The 27393-nt window shown below is 44.3% G+C and overlaps 2 protein-coding genes across 3 annotated transcripts; both read left to right on the top strand.

The window, feature by feature from the left end:
* Nucleotides 1–2301: 2301 nt before the first annotated feature.
* On the top strand, nt 2302–7688 carry LOC128759301 (tubulin alpha chain-like). Its single transcript, XM_053866177.1, has 4 exons — nt 2302–2439; nt 5591–5813; nt 6264–6412; nt 6479–7688. Exons 1-4 carry the CDS (start codon nt 2437–2439, stop codon nt 7451–7453), a joined length of 1350 nt encoding a protein of 449 aa, XP_053722152.1. The 5' UTR covers nt 2302–2436; the 3' UTR covers nt 7454–7688.
* A 157-nt stretch (nt 7689–7845) lies between these two features.
* Nucleotides 7846–20098, top strand: rp1l1a (rp1 like 1a). Of its 2 annotated transcripts, XM_053865838.1 has the most exons (9): nt 7846–8108; nt 8579–8810; nt 10929–11181; nt 11393–11785; nt 11850–12087; nt 12159–15742; nt 15814–16647; nt 17048–17824; nt 19369–20098. In XM_053865838.1, exons 3-9 carry the CDS (start codon nt 10948–10950, stop codon nt 19705–19707), a joined length of 6399 nt encoding a protein of 2132 aa, XP_053721813.1. In that variant the 5' UTR covers nt 7846–8108; nt 8579–8810; nt 10929–10947; the 3' UTR covers nt 19708–20098. The 2 variants fall into 2 exon arrangements, with proteins under 2 accessions (XP_053721813.1, XP_053721804.1); XM_053865829.1 differs by lacking the exons at nt 7846–8108; nt 8579–8810 and adding an exon at nt 9394–9598.
* The last annotated feature ends 7295 nt before the right edge of the window (nt 20099–27393 follow it).

Here is a 27393-nt window from a genome sequence, read left to right as displayed (position 1 = left end):
TAGACTGTATTAAACAGACAAAATATACAATTCACAATAATATCCATAGCTTTACTACATAGCATGGACATTTCAACTTGCAAACAGTCATACGTGCGGCATGGCAGACATGATTTGAAGTCGTTTTCTCCACATGATCGGATCATTAAATGACCTTTGATACTGATGCACATGATAGATATGTCCAATAAAAAGCTCATTGATTGTTGTAATGAGATGACGATGGTTCAGTTACACATTTTTAATAACATCTTTTATAACCTTAATTTGGCATGCAGTCAATGTGGCTGAGAAACATCCTCGGATGTCAACACTAACCTGAGGTTTAAGGGCAGACAAGCTCTCCTGCCTGGTGAGGGAGAGAAAGGAGATTTTATCCGTCAGAATCGATTGTTCAAATAGTACGAAATAAATCGAAAGAAAATTTCTGTCGTCAAGTCTGACAGAAGGTTTAAGACCAAACTTGAAAAAGTCCTCGATTATCCCACTATCTCACCATCTCCTAAGAGATGCTTACCGGTGTGTTTGAAGGGGTTTGAGTGACTCAGGGGATGAAGCTCCAGGTTCTGGGAGACTTGATGGGCGAAGGTGTTTTCTGAAGATCCTTATGGTCTGAGTCGAGGTCCTGGTGTGATGAAAGTTCCCCATATTGCTCCTGAACAGAGTGATGGACAGGTGAAGTTCCCCACTTTGTGATGAAACTGAGCAAAAATGCTACATTAAAAGTCTTTATTATTATTATGATTATCTTTTATCTCTGCAATTGTGGCGCAACATCACACAAAGAATCTATTTAAGGTTGACTTTGACTTTAGTTATGATTATTTATGGCTTCGTTATGCGACCAATTTAGTGAAGAAAAAATGACTTTATCACTCACGACAACAACTGGGCGACCCATATTCATGGCAGTGAAAGAAACGGGTCCAATAACTCAATTCTATTTTGCTTTGGGGTTGGGGCCCAGCTTCGTACCGACAGGACGGTGACTCTATCTGGTGACTGAAGTTGTCATTACAGGCTAAAATGCTCCAACAGCTGAGAAAAAACGTGAGGCATGCTCTCACTTGTTGGGCACTGAGACGCGCCCTACTTTTTACACATCATGTATGAGCCTGTCTCGATGAGTTCATTTATCGAATTTTCACATTTCACACAACATCTGACAACATTGTCGGCTGTTTTCTTCCATGATTTGAACAATATCGAAAACCGTTTCTTATCGTGCTGTATGTGTGAGACGTGCCCTCATAGAGACACTGACCATGAATGACATCACATTGTCCACGGTTACATGACGAAAAATCACATTATAGCATCAGTTAAAATATAACGTTCATAATGCATATTTGTTCAGCTATGACAGATATCAGAACACGTGAAACTGTGTGCGTGCAAAACACTCAAGTGTTTCTAAAGAGGAACGGGAAACTATCGAACGGGAACTATGATTATATAACAACATTACATGAAAACTAATCCAGAAGAAACGGTGCTTCTGATATTTAATTGTATGTTTGGCTGTTGTTGGGCATCAGCGTGCATTGTTCAATTTGACTGTCAAACAATATACTAGTGACGCAAATCATTGCAATAAGAAGATGAAAAATGATGGCGACTTCTTCTCTACATGTTGAAATCTAATTTCAAAACATGATTTCGCTCGATTTATATCAAGATGACGACAACAGTTGGACGAGGGCGTAATGAATCCAACTGGATTTCCTAGACATCAGTCCGATTTACAGAAATTTGAATTCCTCTTTGTCGGATGAGATCACACTAACCTGATTTTAAAGAGTGGCATCATACAGATGATGCTCAAAACGATTTGGTTTAGGAAGAATGAAGATAATCTAATCTGAACCTAACAAACCTTGAGTCCAACGTTATGACACAGGTTTGTTGCCGTGTGCTACGTCTCCCTCTGGTGGAAGGAATTATAATAGCCGCTTGATGTCTTCATTCAGGGAACAAGGAAAAGAAATAACGGACCGCACAAGAGCGTTCAAGTCTTTTGTGATAGCGAGGAGAATTCTTGTGGGAACTGGTCCTGTGGTTGGGAATGAGGGCGGAGCCTCTAACTACGTCTGTAATCATAATTTTAAACAAAAATACAACACAGTCTGTTTGGTTTTTCCTTCTGCCTCGACCGTCTCTCTTCCTCTTCATCCTCTCCCTCCGTGTTTAAACATTGTTTTCGTGGTGTTGAAGGACGTCCGACTACTTTTTATGCTCTTTCTTAAAGATTTTGAAGTGTTCCTGCTCGAGTCCAGGCTCCGCCTCCCCCTCCACCCACATGGCGGGTATAAAAAGTGGATGCAGCTCACTGGTGTCACTTCCTCTCACAGAGATCTCCTTATAGACGTACTGTGAGAAATCATTTGTCTTCTACACCTTTTTTTTTTAACACAAAAAGAAAACGAAATCAGCAAAATGGTGAGTTTTCCTTTTATCGTAACTCTAAAGAAAACTGTGGTCAGTTGAACGAAACATTTTGTTGTCGAATGCAATATTTTTTTTATTTAAAAAAGGGGTACAGTTTGACCATTAAATGCATGATGTTTTGTGACAGTGTGTTGTTTTAAATGTCACCCCTAGGTGTCCATGGAATGTGACTTTGGCACCATGACGTGGTGAAAATTAAGCACAAAAGACGAAATAAAACTTAAGAACTAGCTGACTGCAGATCCAGCAAAGGTTAACTGTTTCCATATGGAGACGGAGGATTTGTCAGGGGGGGGCGGAAAAGTTTTGCCTGCCTGGCTCGGAATGCTGATGTGGCTCCCAGAGGAAGTGTGTGTCTAAGAGTGTGTGCGCTTTACATTTGCTCTTGCTCCAACTGTTGAGCAGCTGACGGACAAAGCCAGCGTTTTATGATCCCAATATCCAATAAAGATGAACATTTGCTCACTAAGAACAGATGATCATTGGACTTCGCTCACTCGACAATACATTTGATGAGGATTAGCTGAGAGCCGTTTGATTTTGGCTCGGCAGACAATCAATGTTGTGAAAGCTGAGAAACAGTAGGAAAGTCTGTCAGTTTCCTGTTGGGCCATGTTGGATTGCAACACTGGGTGGGAGTGTTCACACACACATGCTTACACACACACACTGACACACAGTGGAGAATGCAAAAACAGATGGTAAAGTGATCAGGTCTGGTTCAGATCTAGATCTGTTTCTAATGCTGCCTATTGTGAAGCATGGCACGCTTCATCGTCAGCTAAAGGGGCACTATGTAGTCATGTCACCTTCATGTAGTGCACCAGGTTTTACTTTTATGTACCGTTGCACTGTAGTTCCATGTTACAATACTAAAGCATTGTGATGCATGTAGCGTCATGTAATGTCATAATACTCACGGGAAAATATGCTTTTGAAATGATTCGAACCAAAGAGCCAAAACCACAGAAAAGCTTTTACTAATCCTTGCTTCTGAACTTCCAATCTTAATCTGGCATCCCAAATCCTCAACTGTGCGCTGCATATACTGGGTCTCATGATAGCACATGATGTTTGACGTTGAACCGACTTCCTGTTCTGCTGCAAACACTGAAAGCTTCAGTTTGTTTGTCCCTCTTCAAACATGATGACTGTGAGACTCATAAACCGGAAGTAGCGTTTCAGTACTTGGGTATAGTTTGTGAAGTGGCAGACCAAAAAGTGAATCAACAAAAAAAATCTACAAGATTCACATCTTTGTCTGGTAGTATGTTCGGAAAGTGTATGTTTGGAATCAATATTCCCTAAAAAAATACACAGACGACATAAAATAATGTCGGTTAAGCATATGAAAATGATTGAGATCAATTATAGATCAATACACTACAAAAAGCCCAAGATAAAAAGAGAAAAAAAGGAAACTGAATATGGCTAAACCACAAAAAAAGGAAGTTGGGCAAATGAGGAAGGAAGTTGAGAAAGTCTAGTAGAAAAAAACATTTGGTGTTAAAAAAACGGACTGAAATAAATGAAATAGCAGAAGGCAGCAGACAAAGCTAATGACTTGGATTGTCATCTTCAGATGAAGTTACAATGGCACCAGAGGAAGCAGGCCAGTGGGTTAGGAGGCTCAAAATAGTTGTCTGCTGTGCACGTTGTCATTGTGGCGCCACATTCTTCCTTATCAGTGGAGAATTCTGAAACTGTACGAGGATGTGGGGGATGGGTGAGCCATCAAACAGTCTACGGGGTTGTGGGGGCGTTGAAGGGAGGGTGTCAGGAATCTCCTGACTGGAGACCTGTCAAGTGACCAGCAAACTACGTAACCAGTCAAACCACAATGTCTCACGCAGGAAAAACAACATGCTTCATTGTCAAAAGGTTGGGGGAGGGGCTATAGGGGTGTATGACACGGGGCCTGAAAGAGGCCACTTCTACTTTATGGAGAAAGTAGAATATAGAAGCTATGTCCAAGTCTCTGCTAGGACACAGCGACATTAGCAACAGTTGTTTATGCTCTCATGTTTCGACTGCAGCTGTCTGCCTGTTGACGTGGTACACACACACAGGCTTGTAACACCGTCTTTGTGGGGTCCGCTCATTGCCATAACCGTTTGGCCAGCCTCTCACCCTAACCCTCTAAAACACACGGCTAACCTTTACCAGGACTCTGAACCGAACTAAAACTCAATTACCCTTGTGGGGTCCAGTAAACGGGCCCCATAAGGAGGTGTTTTCCCCCAAATCGGTCCTCACTAGGATGAATAAGCACACACACACATAGTGTTTGAGGTCATGTTTTTATGTTTTGTGGGGACATTGCATTGACTTTCATGCTTTCCGCAGCTTTTCCCTAATAAACGTAAGCATCCAAAACAAATGGCTAATCTTAACCAGGAATAAACCAGACTTAAATTCAATTGTAATGACCCAGTTATTTTGGAGTTTGAATCCTCAAATATGAGGCTTAACCTTGTGGCGACAAACAAGTGTCCCCACAAATGCATATAGTCTCCACAAGGAGGCGTCGTTCCGAGATTTTGTCCCCACAAGTATAGCTACACACAGGCAGGCAACACTGAATAGATCTTTACTCAGCGTTGAAGATGCCTCAGGACCCTTCCCAAACGATGAGACTGAACATGTTTCCATCCTCAGCAGACAGCCCTCCTCTTAAATCCTCCAATACTTAGCATACCTCTGCAGGGTGTAGAGGCAGCCTGACCTTAAGCAGACACCCGCTCTGACACCAATGTGTCAGATTCAACAGTTGGATTATTGAAATGGTGTTCTATTCATCGTTAAAGTGTAATGACCCAGTTGTTAATTATGTTATGTGGAAAGTGTTTGGTGGAGTCATTCCTTTAAAAAAAAAAGGCTTTTCATTTTGGCTCTCAGTTTTCAACAGGCACAGGCAAGTTGAGAAAAGTAATATTTTAGAAGTCATTATCCTTGACATGTTGTAACCCAAGAAAACGCTTTTTTTAAAACGATTAAAATTTTCAACACTAAGGCTTCTCTTTTAACCTTACCTTTAAAAAAATGTAAAACCTTATTTGGAAGGTTAAAATGAAAAAAAATATTTTCGAGCAAATACATTTCGGTACATTGTGTATTGAGGTTGTCAAATGTTCTTCCACAGAGAGAGTGTATCTCCATCCACGTTGGTCAGGCTGGCGTCCAGATGGGCAACACCTGCTGGGAGCTGTACTGCCTGGAGCACGGCATCCAACAGGACGGACACATGGATGGCGACAAGACCAGCGGAGGTTACGACGACTCCTTCACCACCTTCTTCAGTGAGACCGGCACCGGGAAGTATGTGCCCAGAGCCATCTTTGTGGACCTGGAGCCCACTGTCATTGGTGAGTTCCGGTCTGGAATAGTGCAAAAGAGAGAGAAGTAGAGTTGTAAAATGTAGTCAGACATTCCTTCCGTCCCCATAACTGACCATGTTGTCCTCCCGGCTGCAGTATTTAGCATTCTGCAGTAGTTACAAGAGTCATGGAAATGATCAGTTAGAACCTGCTTTTCTTGTTCACTGACTAAGTAAATGAAGGCAGGAGTAAGTAAAGATAGTGAGGAGTCATTGTGTACATGTCAGTCTGGATCGTTCAATTTGCTCACCTTGTTACTCATCCAAAACAGAACACATTACGGAAGACAAATTTATTTTGCTTGAGGTTCAGATAAATTAAACTGATTTTAATAATGATGTTCATAAATGGATCGTATTATTTCAATCATTTTGTGTGAAGTGAAGAGCTTGTCGTTAAAGTTGCATGTTAAACATTGACTGATGTTTAATCTTTCAGACGAGGTTCGTACGGGTTCCTACCGCCAGCTTTTCCACCCAGAGCAGTTGATCTCCGGGAAGGAGGACGCTGCCAATAACTACGCTCGGGGTCACTATACTGTTGGGAAGGAACACATCGATGCCGTGCTTGACAGGATCCGCAAGCTGGTAATGATAGAGGTTTTGACGTTTTACTGGTACAAACAGTACTCAGGATCTTGACTTTCTGTCCAGGCTGACCAGTGCACTGGTCTGCAAGGATTCCTGGTTTTCCACTCTTTCGGAGGAGGTACCGGCTCTGGCTTCACCTCCCTGCTGATGGAGCGTCTCTCGGTCGACTATGGCAAAAAGTCCAAACTTGAATTTGCCATTTATCCAGCACCTCAGGTGTCCACAGCTGTGGTGGAGCCCTACAACTCCATCCTGACCACCCACACCACCCTGGAGCACTCCGACTGTGCCTTCATGGTGGACAATGAGGCCATCTACGACATCTGTCGCAGAAACCTGGACATTGAGCGCCCATCATACACCAACCTGAATCGCCTCATTAGTCAGATTGTCTCGTCCATCACCGCCTCGCTGCGCTTTGATGGAGCCTTGAACGTGGATCTGACAGAGTTCCAGACCAACTTGGTGCCCTATCCTCGAATCCACTTCCCTCTGGCCACCTACGCCCCAGTGATCTCAGCAGAGAAGGCCTATCACGAGCAGCTGTCGGTGGCTGAGATCACCAACGCTTGCTTTGAACCCGCCAACCAGATGGTCAAATGTGACCCCCGTCACGGCAAGTACATGGCGTGCTGCATGCTGTACCGAGGTGACGTGGTGCCCAAAGACGTAAACGTGGCAATCAGTGCTATCAAAACCAAGCGTTCCATCCAGTTTGTGGACTGGTGCCCGACTGGGTTCAAGGTTGGCATCAACTACCAGCCTCCAACCGTGGTTCCAGGAGGAGACCTGGCCAAGGTGCAGAGGGCAGTGTGCATGCTGAGCAACACCACCGCCATCGCCGAGGCCTGGGCCCGACTGGACCACAAGTTCGACCTCATGTACGCCAAGAGGGCCTTCGTCCACTGGTACGTCGGTGAGGGAATGGAGGAGGGCGAGTTCTCTGAGGCCCGTGAGGACATGGCTGCCCTGGAGAAGGATTATGAAGAAGTGGGGATCGACTCATTGGAGGGAGATGAAGATGGGGAGGAGTATTAAATAAAAGTGTGTTCGAAGAAGAGAGAAAACTTTTTCCAGGAAAGTTTTCAATGCTGTCAAGTTGATTGTTCTGAACACCTATTTCGTAATAAAGCTGTTCCCCTCGATTCTTATTATTCATATTATTTTCTAATTATGCAGTTTAAATGCTTTAAACCACTTAGCCTTTTCTAATTAAAAATTGATGTATATCGCCGGAGGAGTTTGCTTGGAAATGAATGATAAATTAAAAAATACATTTATTAATACAAACGTATTATTGGGGGCATATATATATATATATATATATATATATATATATATATATATATATATATAGTTAAGGTATTTGTAAACTACATTTGTAATGTGGCAGCTTCTAAAATGTTTCTGTCTACCACCTCCGATCAAATTGCGTCAGAGTTATACTTTAAAAAGAATCTTTCCTTTCAGATTTTTCTTTTTAAACATAACTGAACAAGTCAGACACTTACCGTCACCGCTCGGTGACGCAGCTAATACGTCATCTAAAGCGTCAGTGAACGCGCCGCGCGCGCGTGGTGCTGTCATTTCTCGCTGCCGGTCGACCTTATTTACAGTTTCCAATTCACATTATCAGTCTCGGTCTGTAGTCCTCTGCTAATACCCGCGCTTACAGTGAGTGTCCAGAGTGGAGGTAAGAGTGGTCATTTTTCCATGAGTTTGACGTGATTAGAGCGTGAAGAAGAAGAAGAAAACAAAGGGGCGACTCAGACATCTTATAGGATAAGTGCTGACAAACAGAGGAGTGGGATTATCTGATCACAGGAGAGCTTGGTCGCCACTGCCGAAGACTCGCTAAGCCATTCTTCGGCATTTTGAGGCACAGCAATAGACCTTGATGATATGAGGGAAAATGTGTCTCAACCATGTTTCTTCACAGTCCTCTTCAGTTCCTGCAAAGCATAACATGTTCATTGATGATTGAAACTTTTTCGTTGTGATTCTATATCGATTTTTAAGCAAACGTTTTGCTAAAATGTTACAAACACTGATGATAATTTTATATAAATAAATAAATAATTTTAAAAGACTGTCTGTTGGAGTCCTTCTGTTTCTCCAATATTGATTTTCTCTTTCTTGTTTCACTTCCTATCTCAATTAAAGGACCTTGCCAGGGCTTGTGTGCAACTTTGCACACATCCTTCAATTTGTCCACAAGGAATTCTCATCAGCAGTGACCACATCCTTGCCAACTGTGGACGTACTCAACCACTTGTCTACCTCAATCCTCCCAGGCTCACGTAACGCTGCTGCATCAGCTGTGAAGCCTGCACTTGTGAACCAGAAAGTGACATAAATATGGATGATTCAGCAATTTCTTGATGTCCTTGAAAGAGTGAGTAGACGTCTTTCTCTGCACTGATGGGCTATTTTTAACAGTGCTGTAAATGTGACAGGGAGATGTGTGAAGAGTTTTCCTAGAATTCACTGCCAATATGTAACACGTTAAAACTGAAGAAGTGCAGCATCATTCAATTTATTCCAAAATCATTATTCCAGTCTCCTCAACCAGGCACCTTTAGGCTAAAGAACCTATATCTTCCGATTTGATTGAAATAGTTGTGGCGATGATTCATCAGAAAATATTTCCATATTTCCATGCAGTTTCTCAGTTATCTTCTATTGCTTATGGATTATTCCTCTGCAAACCAAGCTTGAAACTTCGAAGGCAGAGAACATGTCTCATCAGTGGCTGACTAAATACTCTTTTGCCCCTCTGCTTGTGATAGTTAAAGATATAGATGTGTAAAAATGATCCTGTTCACAGCTCGGATGTCTCTTTGCTGCCTTGGTCTCACATAGAGTTGCAACCTCCTTCCTCCCTCCCCCATCACTCCCACACCGGTTCTTAAGTAGGCTTTTCTTTCTATCCTTAGCCTTCCTTCCTCTGTACTCTCCTCCCTTTTTGTGGAGAACGATTACCTGCTGCCATTTTGCACAGAGAGCGATGCAGTCAGGAGCTCTGCTGACAAGTGTTGTGTGCTTCTGAGGTTAGATTTATATCTCACTAGTGCACACATAAACTTTGAGACCATATAGACCTGCACTTCGTCGAACTTGGACTATTAACGCGCAGATTTTCACCAATTATTGATGTCTGTTTGGACCATGATTTCAGATAAAGTAAGTTTTTTTTAGTGATGAGGCATTGTTTAATGATAGTCAGTGACCTTTGTAGTGTTACCACTTGTTTTGTTAACAAGCAAAGTGGTATTTGTATTAGTATTTTATTACAGTAATAAATCTGAAAAATAATCACATATTCTGTGTATATTGTGATGTGTTTAAGATGAGATTTTTTAGATGTAGATATGGCTGATCAGTGTTTTCCTGAGTGCCGTAAGCCGGGTGCAATGGGATTTACCTTCCACCCTCAGCAGGGAAACTAGGAGTTGTCATGCAAGATAATTGAACTGGCTAATTGTCAAAAAACAAAACCATTTCTGTAAACATTGTGGATGTCTGTCTATGCACAGAGCCTGCTTCAGAATCTGACTGCATCTGACAGTTGACAGCACCGAGGTGTTATTTTGTCTTCGGGGGCGTCTAAAGAGATTTGTATTTTGTTGGATAGATGGAACCTCCTCCGTTTTATTGCTTGTTTTGATGGTTATTTATTTTCACTTTGTGCCATCAATGCTCACCACGTCAAATTTTATTAAGCTCTAATGCCACCTTGAACCGAATGTTCGTCTGAGTGTGTTGCGTGTGAAAGAAGAGTCCTAGATTGGACATAAGCCATTTGAATGGCCGCAAATGAAGGATAGATCCCGGATACAAGCGGCTGAATGAGTTTTCTTTGACGGGTGGCTCCCTTAGAGATTGGGTGAGGAGTTCTGTCATTTGGCAGAGACTCTCCGCGTTGAGAGGTGTCAGCTGAGGTGGTTCGGGCATCTCATGAGGATGAGCCAGGTGGAGAGACTATATCTCTTCACCAGCATGGGAGCGTCTCGGGATCCACCAGTCGGAGATGGAAGTTGGCCCGGAGAAGGTGATTTATTTGGCGTGACCTTCTGAAGCTGCTGCCCCCGCAACCTGGCAACGGATAAGCGGTTGAGGATGCATGGATGGATGGATCTCTTGAACTCTCAATTCCTGATGTTACTCCTCCCAGCCTTGCCTGTCGTGGGTGTTAAAGAAAAGCGTGGTGCTTTACTTGAGTTTCTGTCAAGATGTTAGTCAGCACGGTGAATTCATGTGTTCCTATGTGGCAGCAGGTGGTTTTAGGGACATAACCCTTTATCCTAGCAGCTTAGTTGAGCACCCTGTTTGACCTCCCTGGAGGCTAGTTAGTGAGACTAGTAGTGACTCTGGTAGGTGACAGTATTTAATGTGTCACATTCCTGTGAAAGGAACTGGCTGTGTTTTTGACCCTTGATAGGGGAATATAGATGAACATGTTTTCTGAAACTCCAAGTCATATTTGAACAAAACATTTGTTTGTGTTTTCCAGGTGAGAGTGGCACCACATTATGCATTCAGTCCAGGAGGGGATGTGGGACCCCCAGCCACCGTCTAAACATGGCTCACCTCTCCCCCCTCAGCTCCCCTCTCACCCGCGCCTCACCCATTTGAGATCAGCCACCCCAGCTAAACGGATCACCTTCTACAAAAGCGGCGATAGTCAGTTTGGGGGCGTCAAGATGGCCATACACAAGCGCAGCTTTAAATGCTTTGATGCGCTGCTCGATGACCTTTCCCAAAAGGTTAGTGGGGTGAACGAACTTTGATGGTGCTCTTCCTTAGAGACCTATTACCTCGGGAAACCACACCATAACGTCAAATATTTTTACTTGGACAAATAACCATAACTTCTTTCATTTGACTGTATAATGTGGAGTCATCATATTAAATATTGTAAAAGTTAAGAATTCTGTCTTTAACATGTATTTAATTCTACCCTCTGGCGCTAACCAGGTTCCACTGCCATTTGGGGTGCGGACCGTGACCACCCCCCACGGCACCACCAAGATCAAACACTTGGAGCAACTCGAAGATGGTGCCTGCTATCTGTGCTCTGACCGGAGGCAAGTCAAGCCTATAGACATGGAGTTGGCCAGTAAACGACAGAATATTTGGTTCCATAATAACCGGAGGTCTCAGCGACCCAATTCTGCATGGGCGACACCTCCTGGTCATCCACCTCACAGGCAAAGACGGATCCTGCTGTTGAAGAACACAGAGCCATGGAACAGGAGGACTGTCGTACTTAGCAGAAAGTTGACCAGGAGTCTGAGGGCTTTTTTGGATGAGGCATCAGAGTTGCTTCAATTTCATGTCCGGAAACTTTACACTGCCGAAGGGCGCAAGGTAAGAAACCAAGAAAGTATACATGTATCGTTTAAGTCTTGACTGCGTGATTTGGCCTCCTCAGATTGACAGCATTCAAAGCTTGGTGACTTGTCCGGGTGTTCTGGTGTGTGTTGGTCGGGAGCCATTCAGTCCAACAGTGGTGAACGTTCTCAGGAAGAGTTCTGAGGAAAAGCTGGGACTGGCCAGCAAGTCCCCAGGTCTTGGTCCCAGGACTCCTGGAAACGACGCTAGATCCCCACAGCATGGAGCTCAGTCTGGAACCAGCGAGTACAGTGAAGGTCCTGACATCAAGAAGAATGGTAAGCTAAATGCATCCGGGTTACGAGTTACGAGAACAAATCAAAGAAACCTTCTTTCACTGTGCTTTCAGTAAACTTTGGACTGGAAACCAAAAAGAGCATCATCCATCCTCGATCTGACTCATCAAATCGGTCTGCGCGTTTCTCTCTCTCCTCTGAGAAATCATATGTCAACAGTTTGAACGCCAGACCGGCTATCATGAACGATGACATTGAAAAACGTGTCCTAGTCAACAAGGATGGGAGTCTCTCTGTGGAGATGAAAGTCCGCTTTCGTCTTCAAGGTGAAGAAACTCTACAGTGGTCCACACAAATAAAAAAGACCCCGACTCTGAACAGCGACCTCTCTCTGCACGAGAACACGGCGAGTTACTTACAACATGCCCAGTCAGGAAGCTGCTCAGATCCTGATTCTGTGGCGTTTGGTCCAGATGGCATGGAGGAAGCGAACCACTCGCGTTGCTGCTACCACAGACCGGAACGTCATTACGACCTGTGGGAGAACCCAGTTCATAGTCGCAAGCAACATCCTGTCCCACCACCGCACAGCTCAAGTCGAACCATTCTCAGACATACTCACTCGTCCAGCTCCTCCTCATCCTGTAACTCCAGACGAGTGGTCCGGTGCAGGGCACAGCTCACGAATGGGAGAACCAGCCAGTTGGTCCAGAAAGAGATGCGTGTCACCGAACAGGTGGAGCACAGAGTGGAGATGGAGCAGAATGGAGATACTCATGTGGAGGTCAGCAGCGTCAGCCGGAATTGCAGTCACAGCAAGGTGGTGCTTGTTGATAGCAATGTAAGCAGTGCATCTTCTGAAAAAGAGGATGAATGCAGTCAGTATGGAGCAAGCACTTGTAACCAAGTCATTCAGTCACTGAAGGACAACGATGAGGAGGAGGATTTGCCGCCCAGCGCTTCACAGTGTAGCCATCGAAATGAGCAATCCCCAATTTCACCAACAGAAAAGGATAATGAGCAACAAATCTTCTCTGAAGTTAGCGGCGCCTCAAACACGTCTCCTAAAAACGACAGACTAGATACGCATGCAAGTTTGCAGGCTAATGATTCAGCACATTCAGTTGCCTCCCTGCAATCTGGGACGTCTGCTGTATGTTCTAACTGTGGGGGGTGCAAACGTGGAGTCAAGCGTCCTGCCAATAGGAAAGTTGATGCCTGTGAAAATGTTGCCAACGTTTCTGTGATCTCCACGAAATCCAAAGGAACAAATCCATCAAATGATGTCGCCTCGGTGGTGTCTGATGGCCATGTGAGCAGATCGTCTGCTGCCATTTCCACAGGGTCAAATCCTGAGGCAGCAGAATGTCTGGCCCCCAGTCCAACATCAGTTCGATCTGGGAAATCTTGCTCTGAAGCCAATGGGATGGATGGAGAAAGAAGTTCTACACCAGCTAGGTCACAGCTGTCTGCAGTCTCCAACAAGTCTCTGAAGTCAAACTGCAGTGGCAAAGCTAAACCAAGAGAGAGAAGCACTAGCCTTTTGTCAGCTAAATCCTCAGAAGCCTCCAGCGTCGCTAAAGTTACCTCCCACAATGCAGTGGATCAAGAAGCAACCAAAAGTCCTCACCTTTTGGTGAATTGTGATGATGATGTGCTGACCAAATGCAGTGAGTCAGAAAGGTCTTGCAGTCGTTGTTCCAAACGGTTATCACCAGATGCAACGGAGAATGGAGAGATAGTGGAACTTGAAAGACCCATCAGTGCTGCGTCAAACTCGTCTGATCAGTCCAGCAAGTCTGTTACAGCTGCGGAAAAAACACTGTCAGATGGTGACAAAGATAGATGTGGACGGAGGTCTTCCACACCCTTTAGATCCAACTGCTCTGATAATAACAAAGGTAACGGTAGTGTACGAGGAGTTTCCTCCTGTGCCGGGACCGTCTCTCCCATGTCTAGCTCGTCTGTGAAATCTTACCATTCAAATAAGACAAACAGCAAAAGACTCAGGTCAGCAACACCAAGCTCAAACGTGATCACCATTCCGACACCTGCAGTTTTTGATGAGGACGGAAATGAAACAACAGACCGGCCCCAGAGTACTGGCTCCAACATTTCAGAAAAATCTAAGGTTTCACTGGCTTTATGTGAGAAGTCCAGTGCTAATGGAGAGGCTGGTTCTGAAGCAGAGGATTTGGATCGCTGTGTTCAGGACGATGGCGTGCTTAGAAAGCAGGGTGAGTTGCTTTCGCCCTCCAACCCCCAAAGCTTTCATTTGTCTAAATCACCAAACACCGGTGGAGATTCAAGAGTGTCCAGTGTTTTGTCAGTTCACTCCACAAAGTCGAGCAGGTTCAAATGTTCTTGCGGAACCTCACCAGCTCTTGACAAGGCTCAGAGTGAAGCAGAGTTAGGACGGGAGGAGAATAATCTGAACCATAAGAGTGATGAGGACTTTTGTTTCGAAGAAGCACCTTCGTCCCCCAAAACAAGACAGGAGTCAGTAGGCACAGACTTACCCGTAAGTCAGAACTCATTTGGTTCTGTTTCACTGGGGTTGCCGGACGACCGGGACACTGCAGATTCAGACAGCGGCAAGTCAAGTGTTTCGTATCGTAGAAGAGATAGGTCAACTCGTAATCAAGATGTTGACGGAATTAGTTCTGATGTTTCTCCTAAGTCCAAAAGAAATGGGAGTAAAAGCCCATCTGTTCATGGTCGGCCTGCTGTTATCCCGACGATTGAAACTCCCAGAGCTGCTGAAAATGAAGACTGTCAGGAAAACAATGTGAAAAGAGCTGAAAGCGCAATTTCATTGTCAAATAGCAGGTCTCACAAGTCATCCTGTCGCTGCAGTGAGAAAACAGGCACAAGTGCAGGTAAAGAGACGGTTGAAACGGAGATAAAGGTGGGCGCATACCACCATGCGGCATCAGTTAAATCACCACCAAGTGCTAAATCAGGTCATGCAGACAGAAGCGACGTCAACGGAGTCGATGAGGATGATAGTGCACATTCCAAGTGCTCCAGTTCTCACAAACGCCCGTCTCCTGATAACATGAATTCCCCAGTGGTGAAGGACAGCAAGGAAGACTGGGGCAGCATGCGATCTGGAATGAAAGATCTAACTGGACGTGGCACTAGAACTCCCAACAGAGGGAGGACTCCCAAAGAAACCGCTCAACCCCTTGATGATTTGAATGACGGCAGGAAGGAAAGTACCTCACGGCAAAGTAGGAAATCAAAATTGAGCAAGACTACTGATCAGTCAGCATTCAACAAGAGGGAAAGGAACCACCAAGATCTGTGTGAACGCCCTGACGTCGACCTCAGCCCAGCTTGCTTGCCCAATGCTTCCCCAAGCGAAGTTGTAAGCAACTGGCTTCGTGGCATCCCTGCTGATAGCAACCTGATAGAAATTGACGACGAGTTAAACAAGAACAGTCTAGAGATGGAGGCAGAAAAGAACGAGGAAAAGACAGAAGAAGGACATGTATGTGCTGAAGAAGGCCTAGCACAGGAAGAGGAGCAAGATAATGAAGGACATTGTGCTTTAGGAAAGAGGGGTTCAAGCCCTGGACAAGACGTTGCAGAGAGGTTTACTGAAGTGGAGAGTCGGAAGAACTGGGAGTCCTCTGCTGCGGTCATGAAGGTTCTTCTGAGTTCCTCACTGGGCCGGTGCCAGAGCTTGCCAGAGGTAAAATGAACACGCTATGATTTTGAAGTGATTTACATACTTGATTGGTGTGTTTCTGGTTGGTGTTTCAGGTGTCGCCCGTATATGGCCGCAGATTGAGTACTTCAGCTAAAGGGCTCCTGGACTGTTTGACCCAACTCCAGCTCATCGAACCAGGAGTGGGCCAGTCTTACCATCAGCGGAAAGGTTGTACCCATCCATGTGAAGACATCATGGTGATCCTCCAATCTTTGTGGCTCACAGAAACCAGAGACCCAGAGGGTTTAATCATCAGCACAGACCAGGCGTCACCACCGAGGTCCTCATCAGGCGTTGGAATGAGTAGTGGCTCAGGTGGGTCTGGAAAGGAAAACGAAACACCTCCAAAAGAGGAGGAATCTTTGCCCAGGAAGAAGGAAAGAGTTGATAAAATGGAGTCAGGGGCTTTCTCAGAGTCTCTGGAAACCAAGGAGCCGGCGGTGAACCAGACTGACGGGGATGAATGCATTGACAGCCATCTGACATCACATAGTCACACTGACAAAGGAGCAGAGACTGTAGACATCGGATTGGAGGGCGCCTCAACTGTCCTGCGGCCACCCCTATCCAAAAAGCTGTCCCAAGATCCTGATCCGGTGTGGGTCTTGCATCTTCTGAAGAAGCTGGAGAAACAGTTCATGAACCACTACACCGAAGCCATGGCAGACTTCAAAGTTCGCTGGGACCTGGATGACAGCTTGATTCTGGACAAGATGATCACCGAGCTCAAGCAAGAAGTCAAACACCGTGTCCAGAGCAGCATTGACCGGGAAATGAAGAAGATTCAGGGCCGGGCTGGCAGAGGTCAAAGGTTGCCCCGGCCGCCACAAGACATGAATCTGTCCCGAGAGTCGTCCATGGCAGAGAAGAGGCGGCGTATGTTGAAGGTATCATTCTCCTCCTCCTCCTCTTCCTCCACCTACTCCTTCCCATCCTCTCTTTCTCCTCCTTGCCCCCTCCTCTTCATCATCATCTTTCTCCTCCTCCTCCTTCCTGTCCTCCTCCACCTACACCTCATTCTCCCCCTCTCCCTGTCTTTCTCCTCCTTGTCTTCCTCATTATTACCATCATTATCCTCCACTTGATTCTCTCTCTCCTCTTCCTCCTCATCCACCTTCTCCTCCTCCTCTGCCTTCTCATCCTCCTTTTCTCTCTCCTCTCCACATCTTCCCTCTTGCTCCTTCTCCTTGTTCTTCGTCCTTCTCCTCCTCCACCTCTTACCCCCATCAAAATCAGTAATATCACTTGAATCTCGATGCACTGTTTGGTGTATTTGAATTTCAACAGGTGATGAAGAACCAGTCTGTTAAAACCACAGACTCCCTCAGTGATGGAGAGACGACTGTTGATCTGAGCGACCAGCGAAGTGAAGACGAATACTGCCCTTGTGATGCTTGTGTCCGTAAAAAGATGGAGGCCCGGCCTTTTAAGGTTAACCCCATGGCAGTGGATGCTCCTGTTCAGATGGAGTTTGACCTCCTTAAAATACTTCAGCTGAAGAAAGCCCCAGTGCCAGCTCCTCTGCCTGATTCATCGACTCCAGAAAATGGAGGTGACACCATGGTTGCACGTGAGGAGGGGAGAAATTTGGATATTGTGGAAGAAGAGGAAGAGGAGGAGACGGAGACAGAAGAGGAAAAGGATGAGCAGAAGAGTGAAACTAAAGAGGATATTGTCGCTGAGCTTGTATTAGAGGAGACGATCCTGGAGGAAGATGAGGGAGAAGAAGCTGATTTAACTGCAGAGGAAGAAAAGAGTATTGAACAAGAGGATGAAGAGGGAGCAGCAGTTGACGCGCCGCAATGCCAGTGTGACAATCATGAGGTGAGCGATGAAGAAGATGTGGGGGATACAGAAGCTGGTGGAGGCAGTGATGGGGTAACTTGTGAGGGCGAGGAAGCAACTGAGGGCTGTGAAGGTGTGACATCTGGAGAAGAAGTAGCAAAGAATGATGACAACGAATCAACTGAAGGAGAGGAGGCTGTGGAGGGAGGCCAGAGTAGTTCAGCGAAGGATGAAGATGAAGAGGACGATGACACTGCAGAAGGAGGAACTGAGCACCAGGTGAGACAGCAGTCATTGTGATTATGGTCTCCATGAGGGTCATTACATTGTAGAACACTAGTCGATAATTATATGCTGAATCATCATTTTAGCTAAATAAATGGTCCGATAACCGAGGGTCCGAATAAGGCCCGATAACCTGATATTTTGTCACTGTTCACTGGAGTTCTTCAACATTAGTGTGATCTCTTCTGAACTAAAGTGTGACTGTTATGTGAGCCCATTCATCGGTGCCCACATCATGACTTCCACCTTAACCAGAACAAAAATATAAACTCGTTGTGTTCTATGTATGTGCGTACTTATGTTCCCAAACATCATGCTGAACATCATGCTTTTGTCAGCACGACATGACATATGTAAAGCTGAGTGGGCAGGGCTACCACTGAGCAGGCCATAAATTAGCTTCTGCAAGTTACAATGTTACAAATGCACGAGAACAAACCTGTGTAAAATATGCAGGATAGCGCACTGAAAATATTCAGTAATTCATAAATGTTTTATTTGGAACATTGGTGGTGCATTATTTCGTCTGTTGATTAATGTGTTTTTCCGATGTAATTAAATATGTCGATCTTGGTGAATGATCCATGTGGAAGCAAAAGTAAAACAAATGTTCATGATATAAAAAAATCTTAAAAAAGATTAAAGACATGAGGTGAGAATTATGACAGCTAATCATCTTCAATGTCTCCAGGAATTTGTGTACTATTTTTGCTCTTATGACCCTAAACACCAACCAGTCAGCATCTATGAGACTCAGTTCCTGCAGCTAGCCATGTGTCATTCATGTGACGAAGGATCTTTGGAACGTCAGCTATTTTCAGTGGTTGAACATGACTGAAGGGCAAGAGTCTATCTTGAATCTGGCCCACTGCAGACTAAACACTAATTCTAATCCTGTGGGAACAGATAATCCCACCATCCAATTAGACAGATTGGGTAAATCTGCTTCATTTAGCAACAACATAGATTCTCTGTGACTGTGTTTGCCAGTCAAATTATACTTTCAACTGAAAGGAAACTGTTTCAATCAAACTGGAGCAGGTGATTGAGACATAAGCCTTTGCTAGACAGAAGCGTTGCAGCAACACCACAGAAGAAGCGTTGCAGCAACACCACATACCTTCGGTTTAGTTTCACTGTGGTTTGATATTGTTGGGGCAGAAATCTGCTTTTGTTCTTCTTTTTGATTCTCTGTTTTAGTCCCACAACATGGCGTAGCTCAGGTCAGGAAGGTTTTGCCTTTGAAGAGCCTAATTTTCAAAGGCCCCTAGATGGCGCTCTTGCTTTAGGAATGATGTTACGTTTCATTGAATTCGTTGTTCAAGAGCAAACATTTTACAGCAGACAGTGCCATCTGGTGACCTCTGAAAATCAGGACACTGTGTCGTGGAACCTCATCTCCCCGTCACTAGCTGAAACAGTGCATGTGACAGGTTTCGTGACTCATGTGTTGACAATAGAAGCTTACTGAGTTTGTGTTCATGTTGAAAAAGTTGCCTCCATTGACCGTCTGTACCCTGATGTATTTGACTCTCCAGACAAACGGGTCTCACGAGGGCGAGGAAGATGCTGAGGACACAAACGAGAGACGTCCAAGTGACCTGTGCGTCGACGAGTTTCGAGCCTCTGAGGCCGATGAGCAGGACAATCAGGGAGATCGTGATGACGAGGAGGGAGAAACGGACGAGACTGTTGAGGATTTAAAAGCCGATGATGAACGAGTGGACAAGGAGGGGACTCTTCCTCACCAGTTCACCAGGACTTCCGTGGAGTCCCAGCCCGGCTCTCTGGAAGACCCTGACGTGGATTTGGATCCTCTGAGGACATGTGACGGCACCAGGAAAGCTTCTGGTGGGTCAGTTGGGGTGCAGGACTGACATGTCTTCGGTCGCCAGGTGGAGTGCAAAGATGCAAACCTGAAGGTACTGACGATGACAACTGACTTGGAGCCACAGCAAAGTCTGGAACACTGGAAGCACTTTATTTTTTTCATGTGGGCGTTGCTGAGGACATTTTAACAATCTAGTTTCTCCAACATGACTATTTCCTGACATGTAATTTGTACTGTTTTGTTTTGACATTGTGCTGTACTCTGAACTCTCAAGTATTCGTGGCACCTCTTAGTCACACAGAGGGCACGCATATGAAACACATACCTCTACTTCGATACAGTAAAACAGTGACTTCATTCTTGTGTTGAACTGATGTTATACAGTCTGTCCAGGTCACTAAGTAATTTAATAAACAGTTCCTGTTTGGGGGAAAAAACAGATTCAGTGGTTACATTTTAAAAGAAAATCTTGAGCAGAACCAGGTTTAAAGGGATTAGTTTGAATCATAATACAAACATAAGAGTAAAATCACAGCCATTCTTTGCTACTGAGAGGTACATGTTTGAAGTAAAAGCAGACCCATTCAAGAAAACAACAGCATGAAGTGCACAAGCCTGACTGGTAAGCCTGAGTGGTCCATGGTAAGCGAATAGATTAACAAAGAGGGAGACGATGGTCTGCTGGTCAACATCCTGTCAGCGTCATTCAGATGGTTACACGGCCTCTGCTGAGACAGTGTCATCATATTATTCCACGCAATTTTTGACACTGTCGCTTTTTTCTTTTGCTGCCTTGATGAACACACAGTTGAGAAGTTTACAAATTAAAATAGTGAGATGGTAGTAGATAGTCATGCATCACATCATTCAGCCTACTGTAGTGAGAGTCTCGTATAAAAAACACAGAGTAGTTTAACTTTAGCACTATGGTTTCCTCCATAATCTTCTTCTTCTTCTTAAGATTAAGATTAAGGTTTCCTCCAATCTGCCAAAAACATACAGAGCTCAAGTAGTGACTTTTGATTGTCTGTCAGAGCGGCATGTGTGTGAGCGGTTGCTTGACACTGGTCCAGGTTGTCCTCATGCCCCATGTAGCTGGGACACAATCCAGTCCCCACCTTCACCATCAAGGGGTCAGGAACTAGGTCAAAGTCACTACCGCTTCTAGCGGGCGTACAGCACAAAACAAAAGAAAAGTCAAAGGTTTGTAAGTCAAAAGGGGAAATTAGTAAAAATATGTCACGAATCTCAGAATAATCTTTAAATATTGCAATAAACATTTTGCTAGTTTTGGTGAAAAAACATTTCAAAGATTTTGGTGCACAAAACCTTGCATCTCAAGGTGAGCACAGCTCATCTACATTTTTGTAGATTGTTTGTTTCCTCTCCTGGTGTTGATGTTAGCGAGGTCCTCCACAGCCTGTTCAAAGCAAGTGATCCGCAAGATTCACTTGCACGTCACACTAATCCTGGACAAGTGTTTGAAGAGTGTTGCTAACGCTAAGGTGGATTGAGGTTGACTTACATCATGCCGACCAACATACCTGCTTCTTCACCTTCAGGAAGACTTACGGAGTGAGTGACGCCAGTCTGGGGATCTACAGCTGCTTGGAACATTTAAGTAATTTAACAGTTTTGTTGTTGTTTAATTTGGATTTTCAAACTATCTATGACATTGTCTTTACTGGTTAAACTGGGGTACCCACTTAAACTCCTGCCGAGGCCACAATATGTACTTCGATATTCCTCTCATGAGCCTCCTGGTTTGGCTCCTCCCACAGAGTGGTGAGGTCGATGCTTGACAACCAGCAGCACTCAGTCTTCAGATGCAGTGTTTTTCACTTGGTGTAGGCTCTTTAAGTGTATGAGCCCAGTGCATGGTGTCTTCCATGGTCTTCGGGACCAGGTCACGTAGCTTTCTTCCAGAGGAACCTCACGCACTCAACACTAGTGATGGGTCAATGAGGTATCATCAAACAGTATTGCAGGATTAATCAAACAGTGTCCTAATTTTCAGAGGCCACTAGATGGCGCTTTTGGTTTAGAAATGATGTGACGTTTCATTGAATTTGTTGTTCAAGAGCAAACATTTTACAGCAGACAGTGCCATCTGGTGGCCACTGAAAATCAGGACACTGTTTCATGAAACCTCATTAGGCGTCAAACCTACTGCACTTATGGATGATGGCTTTTCTTCAAAGTAATTCTACTTCATCAACTACATGATCTCCCCCAGTGCCTTCCTCATCATTGTGCTCCTCTCCAGATGAAGCTTTGCATCCATGACGGAGCAGCCCATCAGCAGGCAGACCAGGGCAACTTGCGCTACCTGACCACAAGAAGGAAAAGCTAGGCGAGATCTGCCAGTAGCGATGCAGCCGAACCTTTCTTATTTTATTGTATCCAATTTCTTTATAGACAGTTTGTCAGCAAAATACAAGAAATGCATTGCGTTTCCATCAACACCCCTCTCCCAACCTTCTGGTGGCACCCCTAGAGTCTCTGTTTCAGAATAAATAGTACAATTTTAAAAAATGAAAAAACAAAAAAAATAAGCTTGCACCATGCATTTGCGCAACCGATCTCTCCATTTGCACATTTATCCAGACGGGTGTATTGACAGAGAGTGGGGTGGTTTCCATCTCACAGCAAGCATCTTCTTTGCAGCAGTAAGGCAAGTCCATAAAAGCCGTTTTTGTTGAAGGGACAAATGCGAAAGCAAATAGATTTGGTGAAGATGGGATTTGTAGATCGATAAGATCACACACATAAGCAACAACTCGCTTCAAGAACGCAATACTTCAGGACACTCCCAATACGTATGAAGGAATGTTCCAGGTGTATTGACAGAACGCAGGTTGCAGTTGGGAGATTCAGCTAACTTCATGAGAAAGCATTTTCTGGGTGTGAGGTGTGTCCTTTAAATCCATTAGTAATGTATCAGTATCCCAGCATATCTGGGAAAGTGTTCCTTGTTATACCTTAAGCACGCAGTGCTGATCTCAGCTATAGATCATAGTACATCTTTGAGTGTGTGCACACCCCTGCTTTTCCGATTGGTAGACGTAAAGGGTTTCTTCCCAGATAAGTATATTATTATTGAAGATTGGTGAACGGTGGTTTGTATATTTCATTGCTGTTTCGTCAGCGTAGAGTAGGTATGAAATGATGGGTCCCATACTCAGTCTAGCCTGCTTAGTTTAAATATTTGAGTATACAAGGTGCTGCAATCTGTGAGGATGTGCAAGGTTCTCCTCTGCCTTTCTCCAGGAAGTAGTAGTGCTGCTATCAAACCACACTGAGAGAGCATTAAGGATGAAGGACCAATGGTATATCTCAAAGTTTGGAAGTGAAAGCGCTCCTTGGGAGCCTTCCCGCTGTAGAGTCGTGAATTTTAGTCGTGGCCTCATTTTTCCCCAAATAAATTTTAAAATGAATGAATTACGTTTTTGCCAATAGTCTTTAGCTGGAGAGAGGGGAATCATGGAAGAAAAGAAATTTAACCGAGGTATTTTTATTATTGATATACGTGCCTGGAATGAACTGGGGAGATTTGAGAGGCGATCAAGGATATTCTTAATATTGATATATATGTTTTGGAAATTGCTTTTAACAATTATGGAGAGTGATGAAAAAATGTCCACACCAAGATTTTCTTCACTACAGGTATGTGTGATGGTAATGTCATACAGTCTGCCCTAGAATGTAAACGCATTAACTCTGATTTGGTCCAATTAATTTTGTATCTGGATAAAGAGCTAAAAGTATCAAACCAAGACAGCATGTGTGACATTTAGTTTGCTTAATGTTCAGTGTTGTAGAAAGTAATTGCATTAACAGATGAATGTTTTTTTGAGCAAGGGGTTTAAGAGACAACGCGAAAAGTAAAGATGACAGGGGGCATCCCCTGTCCTCCTCATCCTCAATCTTTAAGGCAAGTATTTTCACATACACCTTGATGTCGCCACTTAGTAAGGAAAGAGGTCTTTCATTGCTACACTTGTTTGTTTTTGGGAGTACTGCAATGACTGCCATGTTTGGGCTGTTAGTTAATGCTCCTTTTGAGATCGCAGTATTTATCATGTTTAGCTGGAGAGGTCCTGGAATATCAAAAAATGTAATATATAGTTCAGGTAGGATTACAATACTATGATCTGATAGAGCACAGAACTGTTAAATCCTGAATAATTGAAAAATAGACTTAGACTTAAACTTAAACTTAAACTTAGATTTAGACTTAGATTTAGACTTAGACTTAGACTTAGACTTAAACTTAAACTTAAACTTAAACTTAAACTTAAACTTAAACTTAGATTTAGACTTAGACTTAGACTTAGACTTAGACTTAGACTTAAACTTTGACTTCATTTAATTGTGATTGCACAAAACAAGCCTTGGCAACAACAAATAAAATACTAATGAGTGCAAAACTATTAGAGGTGCAAAGTCAGTGAAGTAAAATAAAGTGCAAAACAGAATAATCCCTGTGAAATATATAATCTATACAGGAGAAACTCTGATGACGGGCAGAATAGTATGTGCATTGTTTTGATCTAGGGTTAATGAATGACTAAGCTAAGTCCTTGTGTTACCGCACAAGGATGTTTCAATGTAAGAGATTCTTCCATCTTCAGTCGTATTTCCATAATATACTCAGAGTAAGGCTTCTTTTTGGTGTTAGTGGCTGCAGATGCAGCAACATAATAGTGTTTATTTGAAAAGCGATTCACGTCAACCATCTTCAGATGAGAGTCTTGGATTAGGGCTACATCTACCTGCTGCCTGCGTAACTGGTCCAGACACCTTGTCCGTTTACATTCCAGCCGATTAAGTGTAAACTGGTCCTTTTAATTTAGAGACTGATATGAGTTGAATATCAGAGGAAAGAGTAGACATTTAAACTTAAAAAGAGACTCAGAAACCTGGCCAGAGACCACCCCTCTCCTCGGGAAATCCAAATCACAACCGTTAACGCACACACCCTTCTCCCCTTAATAAATACAAATGGATATACAAGTACAAACACAAAACTACATAGCCGTGTGCAAGCTACATATTGTTTAGCAAAATTGGGAAACTACTTCAATGAAAAGTAAACTATATAAACTGGACTACTAAATGAACATTTTCCGCAGTTTTGAGGCAACCAGTCACAGCATACCGTGTGATAGGCGAACGCAGGGTGTAGATCTGTTTGATACCATAAGTGTTGGATCACAGTTTGACTAATAGATTATTAAAGTGATTCCATGAATTTCCTCGCTTCCTCTGGAGAGTGAAAGATGTGACTCGCTCCTCCACGAGTAGCCTTCAGTGTCGCCGGGTAGTAAAGAAAAGTGCGGAAATCCAGCTTCTGTAGTGCGACCATTGTATCCGAAAAAGCCAACCTTCCTTTGAATGTGTGACGATTGTAGCCCGGGGCAAAGCGGATGGCTCGCCCCTCCATTTGAACGCCGGCCTTTCGAGCAGCTTTCATGATTTTATCTCGATCAGTGAGGCACAGATGTTCGCAGATAATTGTGCGAGGGGTGAGCTGCCGTTCGCATTGTGTTTCAGGGATCCAATCCAGTGAGATCTCATTATCTGAATCTGGCTGGTCCCCGGGAACCGCCGTGGGATTGAGGAGGACAGAATGAGAGAACGTGACTTGTTCCAGCATTTTCAGGTACTCAGTGAATTCGTAGATTGTCTCTCCGAGCCCTGTCCTCCAAATCGGCCAATTTGAAACCAACCTCCATCTCTGCCTCTCTCGCTTTCCTCAGTGTATTTGGAAATATCTGTTTGAATCTCCACAATTTCTGTGCCAAGCATAGCCAACTAACCAAAGTTCGAATTTTCCCAGCCACTTGAGCGACCACTTCATTCACAAGTGACAGGATAGCTTCTTCCAGGGCGTCTGCTACTGCTAACAAGTTCTGCTAACTCATTGCCGTCTGCCATGCGTGGTGGCGAGGGTTGCTTCGTAGATCCTTTTCTTGCCATCTCAGCAAAGTGTAATAAGTTCCAAACTAGTTTAAATGTTCCACAAGTGTCATGTGAAGGTTCCGACGTAGGGATAGTTTTGGTTGGCCAACATTACCTGGCGAGAAAGCGAAGGGTGTGTGCATGAGTATTGAGAAGTGTTCAGAGACTGGAAAATAAACGTCTTAACGCGGAAAGACCTGACTATTCATTTACCAAGAGCAACTTCCACATGGTGTCAGAAGTTAAGTGAGTCAGACATGGATCATGGCCAAATTCAAATTGGACTTTACTCGACCGGAGCTGTGGCTGGAGTGGCGGCAAAGATTTCAACGGTACCGCATGGCCACAATGCTAAACCTCAAAGATGGGGAAGTACAGGTTAGCACACTCTTAGCACTGGGCAGAGAAGTCGAACAGGTGTACAATACTTTTGTGTTCGCGGAGGATGAAGACGCTGATGGTTATGATACTGTGCTTTGGAAGCTGAACACATACTTCATACCGAAAGTTAACGTCATCCACAGAAGGGCCTGCTTTTATCTCAGAGCACATAAGCAAGGCGAGTTGGTGGAGGAGTATATTCGCACTCACTTCGAGCTCTCTACGTTTGGTCCAGTGAAACTAGAGAGCATGCTGGACAGATTGGTCATCGGGATTTTGGACAAGGAGATATGGGAAAATTTGCAGTTTTAACCCTAATTTAACCCTGGACAGAGCAGTGGAGCTTGTGAGACAGTCAGCGCAGATAAAGAGGTAAATGTGCCAACAGGCTAAAGCTAACTCGACTGACGCCCGCTATCTCAGCAAAGAGACAAGTACTCAGACACACGCAGCTCCAGCTCAGCATCACAGAGAAAGAGGGAGACGACAGGGAAGTTTCCAAACTGCACGTCAAGGGCACCACTGTGAAAGAGGGAGGTGCTTCAGGTGCGTAAAGAACCACCCCAAACATGCATCCTGTGCAGCCAGAAACGCTCAGTGCAGGAACTGCAACAAGACCGGACCATGGTCCATTATTTGGGAAGATACTTGCCAGATCTGTCAGAAGTAATAAAGCTCCTTACTGACCTGCTGAAAAATTATACAAATTTTACCTAGGATGTGCCACAAATCGATGCCGTCAACAAAGTAAAACGAGGAGTTGACGATGGCTCTTCCTGAAGAAGGACCTCCAACCTGCAAAGCCAACGCAGACGCTCCCTCAACCTGAGGGAACACGACACGGATGTTCTTCATATTCTCCCTCACTCTGACTGACATGTCTGCCACCTGCTGGATATCATCTGAAATGCCAATCAGAGACAGTGTTCACTCACTGAACCGTGTGTAGAGAAGGATGACCATGTCCTCATCATTCAGGGAAGGCAGGACTTGATGGAGGAAATCCTCATGGCCAATGGAAAAACTCTGCTCCCTGCAGATGAAAATATGAATCTATTTTGTGTTCATTTAAAGGACACACAACATAAGCAGATGGACTCTGGCAACTCTCATACATCACAAACCTTTGTCAGGGATTTATGCTATTATACAACGAATATTTTCATGTAGTAAAATTAAAATCTCTGAATCACTCACGTGCGGGAGCAGTCTCTTGGTTGTCCAGCGTGCTGTAACCTCCTCTGATGAACCCGCTGGCATCAATGAGGCCCAGCACACCTACAGCCCGCCCTGCGGCCAGCATGCCTCCCACATAAGGCACACATATCAGAGCAATAAATTAATGGTTTAATTACATATAAAGGAAGAAATCATGGCGAAGTTTGAA

The sequence above is a fragment of the Synchiropus splendidus genome, chromosome 1 (genome assembly GCF_027744825.2).
Source record: "Synchiropus splendidus isolate RoL2022-P1 chromosome 1, RoL_Sspl_1.0, whole genome shotgun sequence".
Classification (NCBI taxonomy): domain Eukaryota; kingdom Metazoa; phylum Chordata; class Actinopteri; order Syngnathiformes; family Callionymidae; genus Synchiropus; species Synchiropus splendidus.
Note: the sequence above shows the minus strand (reverse complement) of the source record. Positions and strands in the feature narration are given on the sequence as shown.